Source organism: Xenia sp. Carnegie-2017, unplaced genomic scaffold (genome assembly GCF_021976095.1).
Source record: "Xenia sp. Carnegie-2017 unplaced genomic scaffold, XeniaSp_v1 HiC_scaffold_23, whole genome shotgun sequence".
In the NCBI taxonomy this organism is placed as follows: Eukaryota; Metazoa; Cnidaria; class Anthozoa; order Malacalcyonacea; family Xeniidae; genus Xenia; species Xenia sp. Carnegie-2017.
This window is the reverse complement of record NW_025813486.1, coordinates 11,900,709-11,927,398: the sequence shown is the minus strand read 5'-3', so window position 1 is coordinate 11,927,398 and position 26,690 is coordinate 11,900,709. Positions and strand designations below refer to the sequence as shown.

Genomic DNA, 26,690 nt, shown 5'->3' with positions numbered 1-26,690 from the left:
GATTTGTATTTCATATACAAGGGAGAACGCCTTTTATCATAAACTCGGCAACTTTCTCAGCCTTGTTGTTCTATAGTTCTTATTTATCATTTTTATTCCAGTCCATCATTGCCTTCTCCGTCCTCATATGGATATATTTCTTCTTATCCTGGTCGTACTTTTTGCTTCACAATCCTATTTTTCTTCATTAACGATCGTGCTCGTTATCAGGGATATAGGGAATCTCTTTGATGCTATCCTGAATTTAGTCGAACTCTTTGTCCTTTTCTTTAAATTAACTGTTATTTTTGGTCATAAAAGTCGATTAACCGTGATTGTAATCTTGGTAGTCGAACTTGCGGTACTGGCCGCAGTCATTGTTCTAGGAATTGTGTGCGTCACTTTCTCGAACATAAAAGTCGCCATTGTCAGGGTATTGATGTGGTTTTAATTGTAACTGTATTCATTTTCTTGCTTTGACCTCCATGCTCAATGTTGTAATATTAGTCTTAGTTCCTGAAATGCATGCTGTTACTTCTTTTTCAAGATCATTTTAATATTAAGTAGTGGCATTGATGTTGTCTTATTGTTTAATTATCTTGTACACAAAATCCAACACATTTATTGAATTTTTTTCCTTGTCCATATAAATTTTATTTAGATTTTAAATTAAAATTTTTTAATCTTTTAACTTTAGAATTTGTTATTGCTTTTGTTTTCGCTTTTTTCTTGATTTTAATGATTTGTTATATTGTTTTGTTCATGCTGCTCATCCTAGCTTTTCAAATTTAGGAGTTCATCAAAAATTTAATGAAGGGGTTTATGTTAATTTTAGGCATGGAATTCAAAGCGTTATTTATTAGTACAGTCAGAACACAACATACATGCAAGCAAATCCAGGATCGTAACATCTCATCTCAACAAGATTTTGGATTTCTTTCTGATGCACAGTTATTAAACACAGCAATTACTCGAGCAAAGTCTTTGTTGTCTGTTGTCGGAGATCCTATGTCGCTTTGTAGTATAGGAGAGTGTCGCCCATTGTGGAAAGATTACCTCGACCGTTGCCAAGAAAACAATGGTTTGTTTGGATGCACAATAAAAGAAGTGATGGACTATTGTCTGCGATCACAAACTATTAATCCAAGCGCTCCCTCGTTTATTCCGACAATTTCAAGTGCTTTAGATGACAAAAAAGGTAAGTTGCTCATATCATTGTGTAGAAAGATACAAAATCATGACAATTTTAGGGCATTTTTATATATTAGAACTTCTTGTGTTTAAGTAATTAAGTGATTCAGACTAGATTTAAAAACAATCAATTTTCCCTGTGTCGTGCTTAAGTAGGAAAAGAGGAATTTTTTGGAGTATTCTTCTTGTAACTTTCCTGACTTTGCTTGTGTTTCCATTTATTTTAGTGTTAAGTGACTCAAAAAAAAATTATAATTGATACAAATTTTATATGGTGGAAACAACGATGTCATGGTTACTACTACTTACTTACGATCTTCTGTCTTAAAGTGTTACCATATCAGATCGGATTTCTTTGTTTTTTTGAGACAATTACTAAGATTTACTAATATTTTAACTATTACATCGAACTTCCCTTTGCAGTGCAGCTGTAGTAATGATTTCATTCGATCGAATTACGCATTATGAAGCACTTAGTATATTGGATTAACACTATAATTTGGCAAAAAATAATTTAGTGATCAAAGACAAAACTCAAAAATATCTGTTCATGTCTGTTCATGGCTAGAGAGTTGGTTATGTTGCTTAAAATGACAAAATTTTGAAGTGTTGAAAATATTATTAACCATGAAATTATTGACAATTAGATGAACAATTTTTTATATATTACTGACAACCTGTCTGTTAAAGGGTATATTTTGTACTTGTACTGTTGTTTGCTCCTAAAAAACAAGTTAATTCTTTCAACAAAACTAGAATTTGACCATCACGAAGGAGAATTAGATAGGATTGAAGCAACTTCCCCTTCTCTATCACGTGGTATTGAGGGTCATGATGCAATGATTGTTCGAGAACTAATAAAAGAATGCAAAAGAACGAAGGAAATGGATGAAACTAAATTAAACATAAGTTCATATGATGAGGAATTTCCTGGCATATCTGATGGCAACTCATGTAACGTAGACCAAACGACTTCTAAACGGAAAGGTCACTTTAAATATAAAACTGCTGACATACAGTTGGGCTTTTACTTTGAACCGGGTCCAGAACGAATTCGAATGACTGCTGGCGCTGTATCAACATCGGGAACCAACAGTTTGACACAGGACGAACATGATACAAGTAAGTCGTCAAGCAACAGAGTATGTTAACAGTTGTTATGATTTCTAATAAACCCACATTATAGAAAGCATTTACGTGTACTTTATGTCCTTTGAATTTTAAAAGAAAAAACCCTCCCATCAGGTCACCAGTCATCAGGTCAGCGATGTTAACTTTGCGAAACAATAAAAAGACGTAAAACAATGAGTCTCAATACAATACGATACGATGCGTTACAACTGACGTGAATATTGTTTAACCCAGTGACTAATGCTTGACACCTTAAAGGCTGCCGTTAACTCATCATTGTCAACATAATGGTTGACTTCAATTTTTTCAGATAAATTTACTGGCATGATTTTATAAATTGTACCACAACAAATAGCTGATTCTGATTTATGAAAAACGAAAGATAATCACTATTCCCATTAAAAATATCTTTAAGACGATGGCTATGATTTTCCGTAAATAAAATGTTATATATGAACGGGCTGTCGTTCGAAAGGATCTTTCATTCGCTTTGCTGAAATTAATGAATTTAGGTCAAAAATTTCTGCAGGTCATTTAAGATTAATTATGTTTGTAAAATATTTTAAATTTCGAATATATTTCTTTTAATGTGTATTTTACTCATGGTAGATTAATCTTGGATTGATATATGCTCAACATTATGTAACACAGATAAATAGCATGTTGATTTATGTTCAATATCTTAATTGAACTTAAGCACCAAGATAACTGATTGTTTTTTTCACAACAAATTCGGTTAGTATTGTCACTTTAATACCTGCTGTTAGAAAGCAATATTTACATCCAGTTACGCCGAAAAAATAGTAATTTAGAGAGGAGGAGGCTTCATTTACTCGTGTTTTCTTAATTAATTTTTTTAAAATCATTTTTTACTAGCTTTTACTACACATAAACGAATATTCGCCCATAATTAACAAAATTGACGTCACTATTTATTTTTTTTAATGAAAAACCATTTGGTATTTCGCTAATAGTCATCTGTTTTTTTAGATATTTGCACCATAGAATCTTTACTTTCATTGGTTGAAAGTGACAAAAATAGATATAAGATATTTAGGATACACGTCGAGAACAGGAAGGGTCAAAGAGCTTACTATGGGCGACTACCAACACCAGATAGTCCTGACATCGTCCTTCCTGGCCAAGTCCGTGGTGTTTTTGAAGATGACGTGGTTGTGCTTGAATTAAAGGCTGTTACAAAATTGCATGGCATAAACGAATATTTTGGATACATTAAAGGTGAGTGCTTTCTGTTGAACAGAATGAGTTGTTCAAAACAGTAAGAAAACAGAAAATTATAACCATCTCTTGAGCAGGTAACAGCGGACACAAATTCTATGACATTGTTCAAAGTGAAAGTTTTTTAGGACACAGCAAATTTATTTTTAGGGTGTTAAGAAAACGTCCTCATGACTATCCAAATTAAAAAGTGATTTTAGTGCACATGTGAATTAATTTTGAAGTTTTAGGATGTCTATGAAACAACATGAAACATATTTCACGGTACTTGTTCTTTGATTGCCTATCGAAGGTTGTACCTGGATAACTTGGCTTTTCAGAATGCCTTCATAATGCTGTTATTCTTAATAGTACTATGTATGTTTGCAAACCTTTCTTAAAAAAGGGCTGGTTACACTAATAACTAATTTTTAAGTTATATAGTCATAGGTTGAATCATATAAAAAATGTTCAAATTTTTATTTATAAGGCAAGCCTTACGTTGAGTTATGTCCTATATCAAAAGTACTGCAAATGTTCATTTTAGAATTTAGAATTAAAATAAAATTAGGGCAGTCAATTCTGGTGCTATCAAGTCCTTACAGCTCGCTTCTCCCTTACCAATGACTTTCATTTAATAGGATATTTTTGACAGACTATTGCCATTATATTTGCTTATGAAGATCCGACAATTTTTAGTTTACTAGTGAAATATTTTGATCTTCTAAAATGTTGATTATTATTTAATTTATGTGTTGCTTTCATTACATAGAACCCCTCCCAAACTTTTTTATCAAGTTCTTCTGATTATTTTATGTTTTTAATTGCCATTATACTTCTGGACCAATAAGCTATCTTTTTCGATTAATTCTTAAATGTCAATATTTTGTGTTTGATCGTCAAGTGCCTAACGAAATCTTTTTCATTAATTTCAAAGCTTGAAAGTACCAAAATAAATTTGTTTTAACCTCTATAGGAGTACTAAGACGACCCATTGAAATCGATCGTCGTTATTTTGTTTGTAAAGTAGATAAAGACATCAATGTTATGATACCACGAAATAAAATCATACCGAAAATTGTCAATTATAATGAATCAAAAGAAGAAGGGAACATTCCAATTTATAACGTAGGAACTAATGGTGTCACCACTGTAAGATCAAAACTTGCCAGAAAACAGTTGGAAGAAGCAAAAGGGGGTCAAAGAGTTATTGTTGTAAAATTATGCAAATGGGTTCAGGATTACCCGTATCCTCTCGGTCATGCTACTGACCATATCTTGCCTGGTGAAGATATACACAGCGGAACAAAAGTTCTTTTTAGAGAGTACAACATAAAAACTAAGTTCAAAACAGATTTGCTGTTAAGTATTGCTCGACATTTCTACGAAGATGGACAAATTCCTCGTGATCAAAAATCTAGACCTGCTTATCGTGATAACGTATTTACCATTGACCCCCCAGAATCAAAAGATCTTGATGATGCCATAAGTGTCAGAGTGCTTTCTGAGGGAAATACCTTATTCAAGTTCATATCGCTGATGTGACATATTTTGTCAAACCTGGCACACCATTAGATGCGGAAGCCAGATCACGAGGCACCAGCTACTATCCAAAGAATATAGAAGCAGCAGTGCCCATGCTCCCGCCATTGCTTTCCGAGAAGTGCTGCAGTTTATTGCTTGGTGAAGATCGTCTCTCCATAACTGTTAACCTGAAAATTGCACTTGATGGTAGTATCATTGACGAACCACTTATAGAGCGGAGTATTGTAAGGTCATCAAGGAAACTCACTTATCTGGAAGCGCAACACATTATCGATAGACCTGATTTGCCTAGTGCTGTCTCCGGTGAACAGGTGCAAAAGAAGAGTTAATCTTTTTCTGACTAAAGATTTTTGGAAAATTCAGATTACAAGTGCAACTTTATTTTAAATTAATAGGAGAGATAAATTGAAAAAACTACACAAAGTCAAGTCTCTATTTTATGTGTAGCCAGCTTACTTATTCTTTTTTTAATAAATTCAATTGAATTTGTGTTCACTTGCATGCTGTCATGAAGTCAAAAGTGTTTTAAAAAATCAATGATAAATAAATCCCAAATTTACAAAACAGAACAATAATGCAGGCTAGCTACGAAACCAAAAAATTAACTGCTTCGATTGTGCACTTTTTTGCAGCTAGTATGTTTTAACAAGGAAAAGGCTGTTGTTTGATTTTAATAGAACAGTATTAGATGAAGGACATTTTCATTTTGAAAGATGCCCGTTGTAGGATTCAATCAAACTCTTTCTCAGTTTGCAAGACGTTGTTTTACCATTTGTAAGATGTGATAATTTTAAACATTTTCAAAGTGATCTAGAATTTTTGCGAAAAAAATCCAACCTTTTTTTCATCCTTGTTAATTTCAATTGTGTTTTTAGGAAAGGCAGTTAACAGTAGAAGAAGCAATCAAAGTTGCAAATTCTATTGCTCAAAATTGTCGTCTGTTACGTCTTGGCTTTGAGTCAGTTTTTCATCAAAGAAGGTCGGACGAATTTGGTAGTGAATCAAATGAAAACGAAAAGGAAGCTCATCAATTGATTGAAGAAATCATGATAATGACCAATAATCATGTGGCAAAGTATTTGTTAAAAAATTTTCCAAAAACAACTCCGCTTCGTGTTCAACCACCTCCTAAACATCACCGAGAAATTGAATGGAGACAACGATTTCAATTTTTGTTTGATCTCTCAATGCAAGATGAGGATTTAGAGCCTGTAAAAGCTAACGAAACAGATGTCACAGAAATTCGGGTCCCCCACCGAACATGGAATAAATTGATAGAAAAAGTAAAGATGCGTGCAGGATTCAAGCAAATAGTAAAGGTTCTTTCTGATTTCGATCACTTTCCTCATCTAGCATTGGCTGCCATGCGCAAACGAAAAATACAGCAAAGAGCAAGGTATGTTTGTTCTGGGGAGAATTTTGACTACATTCCTTATCCATGGACAGCAATTTCTTCAAATGAAAGAAATTCATCCAGTAACGCTTCGGACACAACATCTGAGAATGAAGACGAAAACAGAAAAAAATTGAAAACTCTATTACACGGTCATTCAAGTCTAAAACTGAACTCTTACTGTCAGTTCACATCACCAATTCGTCGATACATCGATATTGTTGCTCATCGTCTTGTTATCGCAACTTTGGAGAGTGAAACTGACGTTATAAGTGTGGAGAATCTTACGGAACTTTGTGAACATTGCACGTACGCCCATCAAAACTCGAAAAAATTTGAAAGAGATTCAAAGAAACTGAAATTGGCCATTGATATAAAGTCGAGCTCTGGCAAATTTGTTTCTGCGTATGTTGATAACATCACTCTAGAAAATTTTCAGCTGTTTTTTGGGAAAGAAACACTTGACTCATTTTCTAGCAACTCTATTTCCTCTTCAAAACTTGGACTTAGTATTGATCCTGAAGAAGAAGAAAATAAGATAAAACTTCAGTGGAAATTTCGTTTAATAAGATTTGAAAACAAAGATCATTTGCAGTCTAAAAATTTGAGAGAAAAATGGAGCTTCCAATCAGAAGGTAAGTTTTTCAATCATTATAACTACATTTGAAACGAGTACCTAAGTTATGTGTTGTCGTTTTTATATGAATTTAGCATTATTATATAAACTCTTTGCTTCTTGTTCGAATTTTATTGATTCCAACGAGCTGTTATTTTTGGTTTTTGAAATGTATTGCCAAAGAAGATTTTCTTAAATCTACAAGTCTTTCCTATAGTGATAATAGTTTTTGATTATAGAATTTTTTCAGTGAATCCGGCATGATGACGGAAATTTTAAATAAAATATGGCTTGCCTGTTTTGGTTTTTTTTCTATACACTTTGCGAAAAATGAAATTGAGTCTACAGGTCAATGTCAGTGTCGGAGCCAGCCTGCTAGTTAGTTAATGAAATGTACATATTTTGATGTTCAGTCACCGTAAAAACAAAAAAAAATTTCGAAGATATATAGCAGGACTAAAACTTGCAGACTGCTTTTGCTACTGAATTATATTCATTTTTTTTTTCTTTTTCGTATTTTAAAATCAAAACTATGCTTCACCTTGAAAATTTCTCTTCATAACGTATAGACGAGGACTTTTTCATCTTCAGCAGCCAAAGTAAAACGCGTTTTGTTCCAATAATAACGATGTCCGAATAAAATATATGCGATTCACAAAGTTAAATACAATGAATAACCTGAATACTTTTGCGTTATAATGACTGTTTTTATAAATTATTATATCAACTTCGGTTAATATCTACAAATCATAATCCATCGATACTTACATATCTCTGGATAAAGTAAATGGTTTGAGCCCGGGAGTATCGTTACATGTTTGTAAATGATGATCGTCCAGGTTAATAAAGTCCTGAGAAGGATTATTACAGGAAATGTGTATTGTCATTGTGAATTAGTGTGAAGTGAAATATTTTTTTTTTAGTTGTGATGTGTGATTTAGGTGTGATGCTTTTAGTTGTAATGTGTGGGTGTCAATTGTGTGTTTTCATTGTGAATTAGTGTCAAGTGTAATGTTTTTAGCTGATCGTTTGTTTGTATTGTGAATAAGTCGTTTGTAAGGTGCCGGTAATTGCTGTGATTACAGAAAGGTACGTCTGAGACTATCTCGCGTATCTTACGACCATACAACATACGTGTCACACATAAACCAATCACAACGTTACGACAAGTACTAACGAACATAAAGGACAAAGAACAACCCAACGAACGACAAGGTGCAGTTTACAAAATAAACTGCTCCGACTACCACGCCTCCTATATCGGGAAAACTGGAAGGAACTTAAACATAAGACTTACTGAACACAAACGAGCTACTAAGAAACAAGACAAAACTAATCACATTGCCGAACATCACTGAATCCCAAAGCACAACATTGACTGGGATTCGGCAAAATGCATTACTTACAGTACTGACTATAGACAACGGCTTACATTAGAAAGTTGGTATACCAAATTGGAACAAACCCCCCTGAACAGATCACAGCAATTACCGGCACTTTACAAACGACTTATTCACAATACAAACAAACGATCAACTAAAAACATTACACTTCACACTAATTCACAATTACAATACACAATTGACACCCACACATTACAACTAAAAACATCACACCTAAATCACACATCACAACTAAAAATAAAATATTTCACTTCACGCTAATTCAAAATGACAATACACATTTCCTGTAGACACAATACAATGACGTAGGAACCAGATAACAAATACGGCCAACCTGACGTTTACTCGTCATTTGACTCTGAAGATGACTACCGCTAAGGTTGTCGAAACGTCAGTCAAGAACAACAAAAACAGTCCTTCTCAGGTCTTTATTAACCTTGACGATCATCATTTACAAACATGTCTCTGGATCCCCAACTTTTACTCAATAGATAGTATGTTATGAGTAAACGTCCTTTCGTTTGAATGACTTGCAAACTTATGTTCATATTATTTTTTCATAAGAAGTATCAACCCAGGCGCCTACGGATGATGATTTCTCTATATCGCTGAACGATTGGAAACAAATACTTGAAGCAATAAAGAAAAACAGACTGGACAAACTAAATAGTGTTTTGCTGCGAGTGAATAAAGGCTTTCAAGATAAGGGGTAAGTACAGTTGTTATGTGTGTATTTAGTTTTTAGAGCGTAGATAAATATGTTACGACTGGTCAATTTTTACCTAATAGAATTACTTTACAATGAAGTGATTGTAGAAAAAGCTTCAGCTATATAACTATTGAAAACCGATTTACAATCTATATGTTTAAATTGATTCTCGATAACTTTTTAGTATGGTGAATGTACGTGGCTTGTGTTTTAATTATTTTGAACTGATATCGCGGACAAGAAGATTACAGAACATCGCTTCAGGGCCGTAATTAGAACAATTATTTGAGAGGTTACTCACACATTCAGTTGTACCAAATTGAATTTTAGTTGAAAAGAAATTCACTTAAAAATAGTCCAAAATAGCTGAATATATGAATAAACAACACCCCCCCGTTCCTATACCAGATTAACCTTCTAGTTACGGCTATAGAATATTCATTTTACCGTTTTGTAGAATTGACAAAGAAAATTACCTGTTTCGATTGTATAATATTTTAGCTATGAAACTACTTACTACATCAATAACTCTTTAACAATACTGGCTCTGTAAATAGCCAACTAATGAAGAGCTGACACTAAAAAATTGAATTTTAGGTGAATAGCGGTTGGAACAAAACGTGTTATAGAAATTAATTTACAATGAAAATTGTTGTCTTTGGAACTCGACAATATTTAAAAGACAAGCCAACCATTATTATTTTTCTTAAACAAAAATCTCCTCGAAATTTAAGTCAAAATAATGAAAACATCAGAAAAATAACTTTATGAGCATGCATATTTACCAACTGTTGCTAACAAAGTTTGTGTAAAATCTTTATGTCAGCTTTTAAGGAACAAATATCATCTATATTTTAAATGCTTCAGAATCTTTCTTTTGCTTGTATATCACTTGTTTCTTTTTTTCTCAAATATTCTGCTCTATTGTTTTTTTTAAGCAATGCTCGACCCTCTCCCCAAGAAGATGTATTAAAAACTTTTGTTGAAACTTCAAGCTCCGAGTTGACGATTGCCACAGATCAGTTGATACAAGTCAAACAATCTTTAAGGTCACTAGTTCAAATCACAGTTCAATTATGCTCCAATGCATCGCATGGTCTTCTTATACCTGAGATTCAATTGTTTAAGATTACAAACATATTTTACTCATGTATTGAACATCGAACCTTACCAGCAACCTGTTTTGCGAAGGTTCCGACACAAAAGCCTTACAAAAAGAAACCTTACGATGACATAGAACAATATGTAACTTTGTGGAAACCTGTTCTCATGATGGAAATTGTGACGTCTGCCGTAGCAGAAAATGACGTTATCATATTATTTAATCTTCATGCAAACATATCAATGATCAATGGTGGGTTTTTTAGTTGTTCAGTTCCTCATGCTTTGTGATTTGATTGTTTATACCTGAAATTTGTTAAAATTGGGATAAGTTTTTCTACCAGTTTGTATTCCTTTAGAAATCCCATGGTAAATCATATGAAATTTCTTAGTCATTAAACGAAATCGTTGTTGAGATCGTGTTTTTATCGCTCAAATAAATTAAATTTGTTCTGTAATTCCCTTTAGGCAAAACCATTCTAGAGTTTCAATTATCGAATGACTTCATCAAAAATCACTTCGTTGGCACACTTCATCTTAACTTACTGTGTGTACTCATAAGAGTTCCAGCTAACATTAACGAGTCAGATGCTGGTTATTGGGTTGGACATTTTCAGATCCTCCCACCATTCAGGAAAAATTCCGAATTGGAAAACGATATGGAGTGGTCTGATTGGGAAATATGTGAAAGGAAAGTGAGACAAAAAAGTGACAAAGAATTCTGTACATTTACGGCTGACTTTATTCACAGCGCTTTGCCAATCCCACAATCGTTGATTGATCAAGGCAGTTCAGTTGTTATTGCCGAAATGATCAAATTAAGCGTACCTGAAAGGTGTGTGATAAAAACGTTAAGCACAAAAAGTTTTTTTCTGTACATTTTTACTTTTTAAATGTGTCTGAACTAAAAAGCAATTGTGGATTTATGAAATTTATTACATATGAGAAACCATATCAAAAACTAGTAAAAGCTCATGAAGGACCAAAACATGATGAATCAAACTTTAACAGGGAGCAGTGCATTTAAATATATCTATTGCGATAGTATATTTTTACCCAGTGGAGTCGCCAGGGAGAGAACTGAAGGAGCATGTCCCCCAGTCATTCCAAAGACTAATTTTGAGATTTCAAAAAATATGAAATGAAATGAAAGGGAGTATGCAATGAACCCAATTTCAAACAGCAATAAAAATAGTTGCTTGCTGTAAAATCTAATAAACATCAATTTTCAAACGTCTGTAAGATTGCCTTTAATACAATTGTAGACACATCTGATTAAAACCTTCCTCTCTAAAAACGTGTGGCTTTAGCGTCTTAGCGAACACTTTTTAAGGGAGCGTTCCTTCGAGCCCCCATTTAAGTGCCACTCCTTTGGCGGATGCATCGCCCCTCCCAGGTTTAACAAGAAAGATGATCTCTTTATATTTCTAATGTATGTAAAATTTGAAATGAAAGAAAACTCTTCCAATAAAATAGCAAACTAAATTAGGGATTATTATATTGATTGAAAATTGTTTATCGTAAAATACAACACTGGGCAAAAACCAAATTCTTGTCTTCTATTTTATTTAAAGTGTTTGTAAAACCTTATTAAGAGGCTGTTCGTATGAACCTTGCTAACCGGGTTTTAGTGAGGCTTTAAATGATTTCGAGGCATTAAAAGGAGGTAAAACTTTAAGCGTAAAAATTAAGTGTTCCTTAAACGCCATAAGTCATTCCTGTTGCAATTCTCAAATTAGACCAAATTGCTTGTTTTAGTTTTAAATGTTTTGCACATAGTTATTAAATCAGAATATTGTGAAATTGCTCGAGAAGATTTATCTGTTGATAAGTATATAATCGTTTCCATTTGCTAAAATCATTTAACACCTCGCTGAATCCTGGTTAGCCAGCCCCTCTCTGTACTCAAGTCACAAACCGTTAAAAACTTGCAACTTTGACTTTACGTGCAATTTTTATTTTAAAATACTGCATTATTTCTAATTATTATGAAACGGAAAAAAAATTAAAAAACTAAAGAGCTCATCTTGCTACATAAAGATAATAAGTGCGAAACACTAGGCCAAATGTACAATTGCCTATTAAAGTTCGATTCAGCTTTATCCTCACACACTGTAGTACTTGAGCGTATTTCGTTCTACCTACCCCAATCTAGACTTACAATTCTGTTTACTTTTTACGCAGACGCTGCTACACAGCATTGATGATGGCTCCAGAGAATAAATCATCACTGATTCACAATATTTGTATCGAGGACTCTAATGCCATCTATAATGTTCAGAGTAAGCTTAATTAATTCATTGTTTTGTAAGCTGAGTAAAATTACAACAGCAGAAAGGATTAATGTTCAAGTTTTTAGCTCTTTTCGTGTTCAAGTTCTTTTTAACGCAATTCTACTTTACTGGCAGAAATGCTGGGGAAAATCAATATATGAATATTTAGCCATCCCCATCCAATTTGCTTTCTATACTGTATCTCAAAAAAGGGACACTCTACATAGTAATCATCTCATTGTTCATAACCTCTTTTAAACGTGCGTGATTACACTTAAGACTGTTGAGAGAATTTATCAAAGTTCTACGAATAAATACTGCGTTGACGCTATTTTGATCACGTAATCATCGAGATACTCAAAGCAGGACATGACATAAAATGCAGAGTCTGCAATTTTACACACATTTCTAAACAAAGTTTTTGCATAATTTGATGTTTTTTTGCAAAGTTCAATGAGAAAGCCATATGGCAAATCCTTCTGAGGTGAAGAGGACACTTGTGTTTGTTCTGAACACTGCAACTCAAAAATTTTTCAATCCTTTGATTTTTTTGTCTTTATTCAACTTGAAAAGTATGGGAAACTTGGCAGACGACAAAGATTGGAGAGCAAAAGAAAACAATTTTTCTAATTCCCCATTATGTGCTTTGTAAAGCCTTACAAATAACCACCTCATAGTTTATTCTTGCGTACTCTTTTTTATATACATAAAACACATGAGCACACGGAAAATTTTAAGTTAACAGCAATACCAACCTAACATTAATTTACTCAAAATTTCCACTAAAATGACCCCCTTCACCAAAAAATTAAAAACTGAACGAAACTTTAAAAAACCAGAAACAAGCACCACAACCAAGCACTGTAGGTTCAAGTTTTACTAGGAAGAACCGAAGGCACGCTCTCCGGTAAAACTTTTAAAGTAAAAAGCTTTAAAATGTTATTTCATTGATTTTGACAGATAAAATATAACTAATTGTGTCATTTTAAATATGTTTTGTCAACCCATATTTCGAATTCGAAGCAACGTATTTATTCTTTGTCTCTAAAATAAAAATCTTTAAAATAATACTAAATTCATCTTATCATCAGCTTGCTTCTTCAAATGTTATCGTCATCATTCTGGTAATAACAACAAGAAGCACAGATAAATGCATTGCCGTCTCTTTTTTGCAAAAAAGTACCTACTTATACGTCTGTTTTTGCAAAAAAAATTACCTACTTATACGTCTGTTTTTGCAAAAAAGTACCTACTTATACGTCTGTTTTTGCAAAAAAGTACCTACTTATACGTCTGTTTTTGCAAAAAAAATTACCTACTTATACGTCTGTTTTTGCAAAAAAGTACCTACTTATACGTCTGTTTTTTTGCATAGAAAGTACCTACTTATACGTCTGTTTTTTTGCAAAAACATACCCACTTACATTTGAAATGCACCTACTTATGTTCCTCTTAATTGTGGCTGCTAGAAAGCAGAATGCAGTGTTTTGAGATGATGAGGAAGAAAAGAGCTCGAATAGAATGACGCCGCCATTGACTAAGAAAAATAAGTTCAATGTTTAATTTTTGATTTTATATAATTTTTCCTTGGAGCCTACTGGCAGGAGGTGGCAGTTGGCTATCGTGCCTTTACCTGTTACCCTTTTTGGGGCCGGAAAATGAATTTTGGGCTTTGAATTTGGAATATTCAGGTTGATAAAATCAAAGACATTTGAAATGACGCAGTTAGTACTGTTTCATTTATTTAAGTCAACGAAATTACATTTTATTGCTTCTTAGGTTAAAACTTTTTAGGAGAGTATGCCCAAGAGTACTCCTAGTACGACTTGAACCTACTGTGCTCGGCTTTAGCGTTTGGTCATGGGATAAATCGAAAAATTCCAAAAACACAGTGTACAGAACACACAAACAAGTGTCAGCCTTAAACCATGTATTTACACCCTTGCTTTCAGGAAGCTGCTCATGATAGAAATCACAAAATGCATTAGCATCATGTTTTTTCCTCATTGTTAACTGATTTGCGACCCAGTACTTGTTTAAATGCAAGCCAATTGAGTTGAAATATATGATTACGCATATATATATATAGTATATTTTGTCGTTTGATTTTTTATAGGCAATTTAACTAACTAATCGTATTCAATTTGTTCTTTTCTCTTTTACTATGTTTAATAGAGGATGAACTTCCCCAAAATTTGTCTTTCGAGGAAAAAGAGGAAAAATTTCCTCCACTCAATGAGTATCAGCTCAAAGCAGTGAGGGATGCTCTGAATTCTTCATTTACTGTGATTCAGGGACCACCAGGTAGGATGAATGCAAACAAATTGATCTTTTAACATTTTTTAGATTTTACTTTGCATCGTTTTTTTCTTTGCTTCCGAATTAACAAACTAGTTCGCCCTCAAAAAAGTGCTATTTTTATAGCTTAATATCAACAATCAAGAAAGCTTTTATTAGCAAATATCTGTGCATTGTTATTCATTTCAAACAGTGGTGCAGCCACCCCCTTAAAACTGGTCAAGTATGTAAATTTCATGAAGTTCAGAAATCGTTTTTTTCCAAGAACATGTTGTTATTTAATCTACGGTGTGTGAAAAAGTGAAAATCTTTGAAAATTAAAGTTTTGTGAAATATTCCATGTTTAATCACTATGTAACCTAGTAGTACATTGCTGTATCTATTTGGTGTTGGAGTTTATGTCCAATATACAAGGGCAGAATAGCTTTTTATGATGACAGCATTTTGCTCACATTTGGGCTTAGCATAAAGAAAGGCTTTTAAACCATTATAATGTGTCAATTTCTAAAGGTCCTTTTTTATACGGTCCCTTTATAATGAATTTTTTTTATTGCATTCACAGTTATTCATCGCTTAAATTTGACGTCACAACAAAAAACGTCATACCATCTTGATTATACGTTATTAGAATAGGGTGTTGAATCAACCAACAGTTTATTTGGAGTTTTTTTGGGTTTTGACAAGTGTTAATACTATTTTAATAAAAACAAACCATAAGACAAAGAAATTCATGATATCAAAGAAACAGAATTACAGATTTTTGATGAATAAATGTACTGCAGCTATGAATAGATTCAAACATCTATCTAGTAAAAAGCTGGCTTTTGTTAATGCAAAAATTATTTGGAGTCAAATACACTTTACTAGTTTTTGATACACTTGTTAAATAGGTACAGGAAAAACAGTTGTTGGCGTACATATTGCATACTGGTTTGCCCACTACAATCAGTTACGATTTTCAGCTGTTAGAAAGAAAGATGATGAGGGCTATAAAGGCGCTGTTGTGTTTTATCTTGGACCTTCAAACAAGTCAGTTGATGTGGTTGCACGTACGTATATAATTTATTACTTCTCAAAATTCCATAAAAATAATTGCTTGGTTGTTAATTTTGTAAGTCCAGGCTCTTTCTCATCATAAATGACAAAAATCCAATCTGTGTAAAGTATTGTGAAATACAGATATACCATTTTCTTTTGAACTTCGCAAATTTCAGTGGAACAAAATTTCCAACTTCGATAGAATCGCATTAATCAGGTAAGTTTACATTTGCTGTTAAAATTCGGAGCACTTTTATTCCGCATTTATTTAGAAATGTATTAATTATATTGCTAGTAAACACGAAAATATTTGCATGGCAGGACCAATTAATTGTGATGCCTCTCAACTTTCTTAGACATTTTAAACAAAAGTGAATTCAATCACAATGCAAGCTTTTTTTTAATGAAGTATAAGGTGTACTGCTGTGAGCGAATATAAAAAGAACGCGAATGAGATTATTATTAAAATTATCAAACCGCATACATGTTTGCATCGTGATAAACATCTTGCACTCTTTTGCATGATCATCTAAGACGTTTTAGACAAGACTGGGAAATTCTTATGACATGTAACGTAAACTAGGAAAGGTCATTGCTGCATAAGACATTTAAGTATGAATATTTGGAAAATGAAACATGATCGTATCCTATGAAATTGCAACCTTAGGATTTACTTTTTTTGCTCTTTAAGAAGCCAAAGCTCTATATTACATCAAAGTTTTTGCAGACAAGTTTAATTTTAAGACAATATTAAGTCGTAAGTGTAAACATAGCTTATAATTTGCAGATTATTTATTGAAAATTCCCGATTTTCCCATTTTGCGAATCTATGGACAAGAAATTGAGCGAAAGACCTTTCCCGTTGCTGATCAGTTGTCAGCCTTTCGATTGAAAAATTCGTCTGCTCAACTAGCGGGTGACCCAAAACTTAAAGACTTTTCTCTGCATCATGTAATACGCAGCGACACATGTCCTTTTTCCAAGAAAATCAAGGCGTTTGATGAAACATTTAAGAGATATATTGGCGAAGGTGGTTTTGCCACACGACTGGAAATTGCAAATTATGAAAAGGTAGATCTACTTAAAAAGGAAAGTTTTTTTTTAATAATTTCTAACATTTGTGTAAGCTACTGTGATTTCTTCAACACTGCAAGTTAACGCACAGTTTAACGTCTCTTGTCACACATTTATTGCATTTTCTCAATGCTATCTCACTCATTATTTATAAGACTGACTAATGATGAAATTTCGCTTTTACATAGAGTCTACATACTGTTTTTATTTATGATTAGGCAAAAGCCAAGGCTGAAAACTGGGCCATGACACAAAACAATGTCAAAGTGATATTAGCGACATGTACCATAGCGTACAGTAGACGTGTTATGTGTCCGTGTGAGGATTTAGTGAGTCAATGCATCATTGATGAAAGCGCTATGTGTATCGAGGCCGAGACCCTTTGCGGTATGTTAGGCTCAAAACCTGAGCAAGTCGTTCTGATTGGTGATCACAAGCAGCTTCAGCCAATTATCAAATGTAAACAGGCGAAACAACTGGGTCTCGGAGTTTCTATGTTTGAACGATACTCAAAAAAAGCCAATATGCTGAAATTACAGTACAGAATGGTGAGTTTTTTTTTTGATTAATGTTTTACTCGCTGAATGAAATAAAAAAATGAGCTGAGCTTTTTCATGCTTTGCATTAATAGCATTGTTGCACAAGACCGGCTTTTGAGCCTTCAACAACACAAAAGAAACCAAATACAACAAAATTTCAAAATTTCATCAAACGTGAAAACATAAACCTAATTCCCATAATATTTTTTATATATAAGCTGCAGCAATTTCTTAATATGCTGGCATGGACGTGTCGTTTCCATCCTTTTGCTTTTATAGTTTTTGATAATGTCGAAAATGTATTATACAGTTTTTGTAAGGCTTGTTATTTAGGAGTTACATAGAGCAAGTCGTTTTCAAGAAAATAACAATCAAAAAGTTTAGATCGGAATTTTAATACGTAAAAATGGTAAAAATGTTTAAAAGGATCATATTAAAACAACTTTTAAGAGATGAAGATAAATGTTTTGACATGAACAGTACGACATTAAATTTAGCTCAGCAATTGACATTTTTGCAAAACTAAAGAGGCAAACAAATGCACGTAAGGCAGGAATAAGCTGTTATTTAACTAGAAGAGAATAGTGCAAAAAAGTGTTTGACTTTAGATGACTGTCAAAATAAAAAATAGTTTAATTTTCTTCAAGCATTTTGTATTTAAATTAAATCAATTGCAAGTGCTTTATTTACCCCAAACTTCTAGCAAAACTGTACGGTACAGCATGTGAAAATCTACAAAGAAAGTAGATTAGACAGTTTTGAAATCAATTTTAAGAGTTGTGCACTAATGTTTTGTAATATGAGAAATTCTTTTCTTCGTAATTTGTATAACAATGCGTTAAGTAGGCTAACAAGCATGAAGGTGGTATCAGCTGCGTGTAAACTTTATCTATGTAAAGCTTTATACCAGTTTTAAATAAAAAGCAAAAAATTGGTGTGTAAAAAGATAAATGAACTTAAAAAATATACTTAGAAATTTCCAAAAGTTCTTAAGAAAGAGATACGAGTTAGCAATCGACAAGACGTGCACAAGCTGATGTATGCAATGCGTGAGATTTGCAATTAAGGAAGGCGAGACTTAATGTTGGTTGTTTTGAGGGATCAGATGCAATAAAGATATACTGTTTGTACAAAACGGCATTATTCTCTAATTTAATCTTGTTTTGTTGCAGCATAAAGAAATTTGTAACTTTCCATCTCAAAGATCCTACGACGGAAAACTTGAGACAGCTGAAATTGTCAAACGCCGTAAACCAGACCAATACAAATGGCCTAATGGCAACTCCTTTCCTTTTGCCTTTAATCATGTTGAAGGGCACGAAGAATCACTGATTATTAGCACAGATAAAGGAAATGAGAACTCAAAAAAGAATGAAAAGGAGATAAAGGAAGTTGTAAGTGCTTTTTAAATCATCACAAAACAACTTAAGTATGTTTCATACTGACCAAGCTGCAAAGTGCTCGTTTTACAACTAAAATGGATCTGTAGAGCTAATCACTATTTTTAAGCCTTTCCACATGATTTTTTTATTAGTAAAGGATTAATTCTAAAAATTATTGGTATTATGTTGTAATATAATGATCAATAACGTTTTTGCATGAAATGTATATCCGTAGATTCGTGTTGCAAGCGAAATTAAGGATTCAGGTATTACTGAGGAAAGCATCCTTATTCTGTCACCCTATCGTGCTCAATGTTATGAACTGGCGAAGCAGCTAAAAAATACTGGCTTTAACAGTGTGTCTGTGTCAACAGTTGTTGCTGCCCAAGGCAAGTATTTTTCATATTTTTTATCATGCCTGTCTGCTTGATAAATCCATCGAAAAACGGTGGGCCCTAATATGACACAGCAAAAAATTAATTTCCTAAGAAAATATATTTCTTGTCTTAAGAACAATTTTCTTAAAACAAAAAAACTATTTCTTAAGAAAAGTACATTTCTTATTACAAGAGTAAAGTCTCTTAAAAAAAGGGTTTTCTTAAAAAATACAATTTTCTTAATTCGAGAAGTATGCACTCTCTTATAAGAAAGTGGCTTTATCAAGTGTACGTTAGGACATGCACATGCCTCAAAAAAAGCTACTTTCTTGCTATTTTCTAAGAAATCTATTTTTGTTGTACAAAAGGAAGCGAGAGTGACTACGTTATTCTGTCATTGGTAAGGTCACTTGACGAAAGTTTGATTGAAAAGAATCCATCAAAGACATGGCTTGATGAACATGTTGGATTCATAATGGATGAAAATCAAGTAAACGTTGCTCTCACACGAGCAAAGAAAGGCCTCGTGATAATAGGTATGTAAGAAGTTGCTTTTCGAAAATAAACCATAACGGGATTGCAAAGTAACTCTAGAGAAATTCCTCCTGGTAGTGGGTAACCCATTTATCAGCGGCATTTTATCGATAATTGGGGGGATATTATTCATATCACGCCGTATTCTTTGGCCAATTATCGTTCAGTTTTGTTGCCCCCCATCGGGCACCACATTTTAACATGATAAATAACTAGGATATATCATAGAAAGTGTAAATTAACTTGTTTCCACCTTCAAAGACCCGCAGTTTTTGAGTATTTCACCAATGAAATTTTAATAAGTTATATCTTTCGCAATCGTACGACGCAATTTTGATTACGCAATTATCACGATATTTGATGTAGGATATGACATAAAATACAGTATCTGTAGATTTACACTCATTTCTAAATGAAGTTTGGCCGCAATCCGCTCTTCAGGCAAGCTAGGAATCTTTTGGTCGCGTTTGAAAGCGTTTTGAGCAAGAAATTTAAAGTTTTCAAACTGGAATAAAAAGAAAACATGCACTTAAACCCATTTGAGATATTTTGAACTATTTCTGCTATAGGATGAAAATCTTTTGGGATAATCTGGAACATATTTTCTCCCATTTTGCGACAATGCCTTCGAAGTAAAGCGGACACTTGTGTTAGTTCTGAACACTGTGATTCTTCGAAGTATTGATTTTTTTGTGTTTATTTGGCTGAAAAAGATGCAAAACTTTGCGGACATCAAACTATGGAATGTAACCCCAGAAAAGAATTGTTCTTATTCCACATTATATGCTTTGTAACACCTTGCAAACGGCCAACTATAGTGTGTTCTGCCATTATCACCTTTATATACATGAAGCGCTGGAGCACATCGAAAATCATACGTCAATACCAATCTAACATTTATTTACTGAATTAACTGTATCACAAAACTTAACAAACTTTGAGTATGGCCCTACTTATAGCCATTTAGTATAATGTAAGTTGTGGGGTTTTAAGAAGATTCTTACTTGGAGGCAATCACTTTCGAAATAAAATGCCCTCTCCTTACAAGTAGAATACTTTAGCGATGAGGGTCAAATGCTAGAACCACGCATGATAGGTTCGAGTAATACCATGGTGGTCCGAGGAAATGCTCTCCTGGAAAATTTTTAAACTAAGAAGCCACAAAATGTCATTTTGATGACTTCTTGGCAGATAAAATTATATGTGTCATTTCAAATAGGTTTTATTAACCAATTAACAAAATTCGACGCCGTATTCCCTTCTTCGTCCTCAAAAAAATAATAGATAGAGGCAAAGTTGCCAAATACCCCCCCCCCTGCCAGTATGCCATAGGGAGTAGATATAAACTTTCAAATATACAATATTAAACTTAGTTTTCCTGATTTCAGTTAGTCTTTTCGGAAAAAGCAAAACATGGTCGAGTATTCAATCTTACACAAACATTTAACATCTAGATTCATACAAACGACTCACTCAAGACATCCCCTTTTTTATGTTGGGCTAATATTTTGATGATGTATTGTCTCTTCCATGCAATAGCCAAGTACAACTTATATATATACAGCATATTTCCGATATGGACGAATAGATCTTCTCTTACCATGGCTTTTGACGATAGAGGACTTCTATAACTTAGATAGCACTCCACTCGCTCATCAATCTTTGAATCTCTATACTGAATGTAAGTGTAAAACTAAATGCTTGACCATCCAAAAGGGCTAATTTCAAATGCACCTATTTGTGCTCCTCTATTAATTGCCGGAATGCAGTGTTTTGGAGATAATGATGACGATGAGAGCTGTTCTGATCTCATTATGATGATGTTGAGCTTCGTGGATTTGATCTGCACTTTGGAAATGACGATGATGATGATTTCAGTGCTAGATGTCACATACAACTCGAATAGATTGACTAAATGCTGTTAAAAAGCTGGAATAAATATTTTATATTTCACTGTTCATCCCTCCACCCTACTTAAATATTAAGAGTTCTCTGTCATAAAAGTCATAACGCCAGAACACACTATAGTTGGCTTTTTACTAAGCGTCTAATGTGGAGTTATAACAATTGTTTTTTGTGGTTGCATTTCGTAGTTTGTGGTTTACAAAATGTTGCATCTCTTTCAGTTTAAATAAACACAAAAAATCAATGACTCGAATAATTCCAAAAATACAGTGTTCAAAACTAACAAAAATTAACTAAAAAAATTAACTAAAAAAAATTCTTCGTAAGGCAAAAATAGTTCAAAATATCTCAAATGGGTTTAAGTGCATGTTTTCTTTTTAGTCCAGTTTGAAATCTTTAAACTTCTTGCTCAAAACGCTGTCAAACGCGATCCAAAGCTTCCTAGTTGTAGCTTGCTTGAAAAGCGAATTGTGGTAAAACTTCATTTAGAAATGAGTGAAAAACTTCAGAATCTGCATTTATCCATATTTTATTGTATCACTTTCCATTGAAATCAATTGTGATTACGGATTGTAATATGAATATATGAATTTAACCCAACACCCCCATCCCCCTAATTGTGAATGTTCCGCCGCAAATATAAAAATATGTACAATATATTGATAAATAGATTTCCTTAGGACAGACTTCCTAAAAAAAACTCATGCACGTATACAAGAATTGCTCAGAATTTAGACTAAGTTTGAAAACGTATAGGAAGTAAGCAATTATGTTTAGCAAAGCTCAAATGAACAACATGCAGTTGTAACACGTTTACGAAGATAATTGCTTTACATTCTTATTGCTTGGAAGAACAATCATTATTACTGTCAAGAAATTTTTTTAGTTTTTTAAGCTGCACCTGCAAACTGTGCGCAATTTTGAAATAGTGATTTGAAATAATAGTTGACTTGACCAATGTTTACAAGAAAATTTTTATAAATTGAAAGTGAAAGTTAGAGAAAAACTGCAGGATCTTAGCTTTATTGATATTTAACTTTTGAAATTTTAGTTTAATGTTATCATGACAGCACCTATGTGTATACATAAAAAGTATTCCGTTGCCTTTATCATTTTCTCATATTCGCCATTTGTCTTTGTGTATTTTTCGTTATGACAATAGTATTCCGCTGTGGATAACTTTCCCTTTCTCGATATTTCAAATTTGACCGAGCCTCTGTTTTCTTTAAGAACGCCAAAGTTATTTGAGCTATACTGCAGCAGGTGTGTTGGTATATTTTCAGGAAATGCAAACTTGATTGATGCCTGTCACACAGGCGTATGGTCTGCCTTATTGCAGCACTACAAAAACAAGAACTGCTTTATTGATCGTTCAAAAGAAAATCAGGATGAAAATGCATCTAACTCTGGCTCATATTAAAAAAATATCAATTGCACCAAGTTCCCGTTTCTGAGTGAGTTCCATACATTCCTAAAAAAAACTTTGGATGGAATAAATCTATAAGAAACATTCAAAACAGAGGCGTATCCACGTTTTGGTCGTTTATAAGGAGCTCACTAGAATATTTTATATTTTTATATAATTAACTCACCTTACGTTTAACTATTCCGGATGTTGTGAAAACGGTTAAAAAAAGCAAAACTGGATCGAATTTGAGCTTAGCATTTTAGTTTAAATTTATTAAGTTCGCCATTAAAAATTGTACATTTTCAAATGACTGGTAAAAGTTACAGAACATTTTACATCTTATTCACATCCTACACATAGAGCATGCAATATAATTATTTTACTATCTATATTACAATAATCAATTTATACCTAAATTACTACAAAACTATCTTAGTTGAGAATTAACAAGTAAATCAGACTCAATCGTCCTGGTAATTTATACCCTTGTTCATATTTCTTGCTTTTAAAATCATGCAGTTTCTGCTTAAAGAAAATTATCGATAATGTTTCTATAATTTTAAAAGATCTAGGCAATTTGCTCCCTAAGGAAACAACTCAATTAATGGACCGATGTGGATTTGTTTCAAAACATCACTTCTTTTGCAGCGACGCCACCTTATTCTTTTTTAAGTTGTCGAGCAAAAGCGTGAAAGTTTAAACGTAAATCCTCTTTAGTTAAATGATTTACTTCCGCAACGAGGTAGGCTGAAGGCAGACTTTCAGGAAAACAGTTTGAGTTAAAACATGAACATTAATATTTTACGTTGTTATATTTTGGAAAATTTAAATGTGATTTCTTATCGCTCTCAGTATTTCTGTCGTTGCTCAATTGAAACATATTTTTTAGAACGAAATGATTGAGTTTGTTCTAAGATTTTCTAGAAGACAATGTCTTTTTAATTTGTTCACGTACATTGGGTTTCAAACATAGAAAAAAAACGCTCAGCCTCACTATAACAAATTGAGACCATGCCCACACTAGTGAGTTTTTCTTTGAAAACGCATTCTTTGTAATGCGTTCTTGCCTTCCGTCTACATTGAAACGTTCAAAAATGGATACACGGCCAAATGAAAACACACCGATTCGATTCGAAAACGCTGTCCAAAGTGGATAAATTTCAACACGCATGCGTTTTGTTTTAATGTGGACAGTCAAAAACGGAGCGTTTTGAAAAATGATGACGTCAATGACGTTCTGAAATGGCGAAAATGGCACTCGATGTCACATCAACCGTGGGCGTTTTTGAATAAGCATGTGCAGTTAAATATATCACACATTCGTCGTTTTCAAGAGTTTTTGTGTGGACAACTGAAAACGCTATGAAAACACTGGTGTGAATGAAATAAAAAAGATGCATTTTTATTTCGATGAAAATGGATCGTTCAAAAACGCATTAGACAGGGTCTGAATCAACCACACACCCCTGTTTTTCCTGAAAATTAATGTTTTTTCCAAGAAAATACTAAAACTTGCTAAAAGTAGCTATATAATTTCTTTTCGCAGTTTGTTTTCTGCAATAGTCAGCAATGAAGCATCTTACATTGCCAGGCAAAAGCAAAAGACACCTTCAGTGCAAATAAATTATGGTCGCCAAATGTCAGCAATTTTATACAATAACGTACGTACATCTCTTGAATTATTTAGTTCTAAGGGCTGTTCATATGAGCTCGGGTTAACAGAGAGTCAGTGAGGCGTTGAAAGGAGGCAAAACTTAAAGCTTAAAAATCACAACTGTTTGTTTTTTTGCCACAAGTCATTCCAGTTAAAATTCTTAAACTACGCCGAACTGGTTGTTTCAATTTTAAATTTTTTGCGTAGTTATTAAATCACAAAATAGTGAAATTGCTGGAGAAGATTTATCTGATGATAATTAAAGAATCGTTTTTATGTGCCAAAATCATTTAACGCCTTATTGTATCCTGGTTAGCCGTGCTCATATGAATTAACAGCTCCTAAACGTAAGAAAATACACTTTGGAGCAAGCCAGTTTGGTACACCTGTTGCCATCAACCAGTTTGTCTCCGGATGGATTAGGGAATTAAATTTAAGAAAATTTGAAGAAACAAATGTGGCATTTATGTCGGGAATGGTAAGTTTAAAAAACTTTCTTTAGATGTAAATTCATTGACAATTATGTTTCTAAAGTAAATGGTTTGAACCCGGGAGTATCGTTACATGTTTGAAAATGTAGATCGTCCAGGTTGGTATAGTCCTGAGAAGGGCTGTTTTTGTTGTTGTTGACTGACGTTTCGACAACCTTAGCGGTAGTCATCTTCAAAGTTACTAAGTGCCACTTATCAGAAAGATCGATTGTAGTGAAGTGAAGAACACAACAGAAAGTTTAAAAACTACCCTATCCTCACTTGACTGGAGTATCTTAAACAAAGCTCTAGAAAAAAAAACCAAACACCTACAAAAGACATTTACCACACATTGAAAAAAACTAAGAAATCTCACGAGGAACTTAGCTCCACCATTTACGCACAACGAAACGATAACTAATCTATCATCACACCAATTAAAAGGCGAAGAACTAGAACTCTTGAAAAATGGCCTTGGGTTCAGCCTTAAACCACTGCGACTCAACTCAACCAACATTCTGGCAACATTCGAAAAAATCCACCAAACTATAAAAAACGATATTCGCAATCAAGAAGTCTACACGCATCTCAAAACAGAGTTGGCACACATCGCTCACTCGTGCATCTCATCTTATTAACCGACACCAGCTGATTTAACAAAACGTTGCATCCTTAAAAATATTCGCAACAATCCAAACATCATTCTCAAACTGGACAAAGGCAACGGCGTTGTAATACTGGATCGTCAAATAAATCGTAACTTCTGTCTTAAATTCATTAACAATACAGCAATGTTCAGCCCACTCAATGAAGATCTCACACTATCACGTGAAGCCAAACTACAACGACTGTTAAGGAAACTTCGAAAGAAAGGCTCAATTAACAGCCAAGTCTAAAATGACATCATCTCCGAAGTTTCTCAACCTTCACGCTTCTACGGCCTACCTAAACTGCACAAGAAACGAGAACCATAACAATCACCTCCACTATAACCGATAGTTTCATCAATTAATTCATACAATTATATCCAGGTAAATATCTCAGTTTTCCACTAACACCACTAATACCAGATGACCACTCCACTAAGCATTCTTTCACTTTCCTCGACGAATTCTCATTTTTCAACTCATAAACTTCCGACTAACTTAGGGTAAGTGTTTCATTGCGTTATAATTATGCATGATGTTGAAGGCAGAGAAACAACGATTTTAATTATTATAAAACATTTCCATGTATTAAAATTTATATTAACAGAAAGCCCTTACTGCGGGCTATCTAATGACGTTATTTGTTTCACAAAAGCTTTAGTACTTAATGAGATATTTTTGATAAAACAATCACTTCCGGAACATATGTGTTATTAAAAAATGCTGCATAAATATTCGCCGTCGCCAAAGAGTTAATAGGGAGTTTTAGCAGAGCCTACGAGTACGACTACGAGTACGATTTACG

The 26,690-nt window shown here is 33.4% G+C and overlaps 1 protein-coding gene across 1 annotated transcript in view; it reads left to right on the top strand.

The window, feature by feature from the left end:
* LOC124448302 (helicase with zinc finger domain 2-like) overlaps nucleotides 1-23,595 on the top strand; it is a 48,177-nt gene extending 24,582 nt beyond the window's left edge. The window contains 18 exon segments of the mRNA XM_046999315.1: nucleotides 815-1,177; nucleotides 1,927-2,292; nucleotides 3,292-3,540; nucleotides 4,496-5,035; nucleotides 5,038-5,375; nucleotides 5,940-7,092; nucleotides 9,041-9,185; nucleotides 10,124-10,539; nucleotides 10,755-11,121; nucleotides 12,471-12,568; nucleotides 14,735-14,863; nucleotides 15,748-15,906; nucleotides 16,683-16,966; nucleotides 17,188-17,517; nucleotides 18,681-18,902; nucleotides 19,126-19,279; nucleotides 19,636-19,803; nucleotides 22,990-23,595. Of these exon segments, the coding sequence (XP_046855271.1) occupies nucleotides 815-1,177; nucleotides 1,927-2,292; nucleotides 3,292-3,540; nucleotides 4,496-5,035; nucleotides 5,038-5,375; nucleotides 5,940-7,092; nucleotides 9,041-9,185; nucleotides 10,124-10,539; nucleotides 10,755-11,121; nucleotides 12,471-12,568; nucleotides 14,735-14,863; nucleotides 15,748-15,906; nucleotides 16,683-16,966; nucleotides 17,188-17,517; nucleotides 18,681-18,902; nucleotides 19,126-19,279; nucleotides 19,636-19,803; nucleotides 22,990-23,126 (5,618 nt within the window). The 3' untranslated portion in view covers nucleotides 23,127-23,595.
* Nucleotides 23,596-26,690: the final 3,095 nt, after the last annotated feature.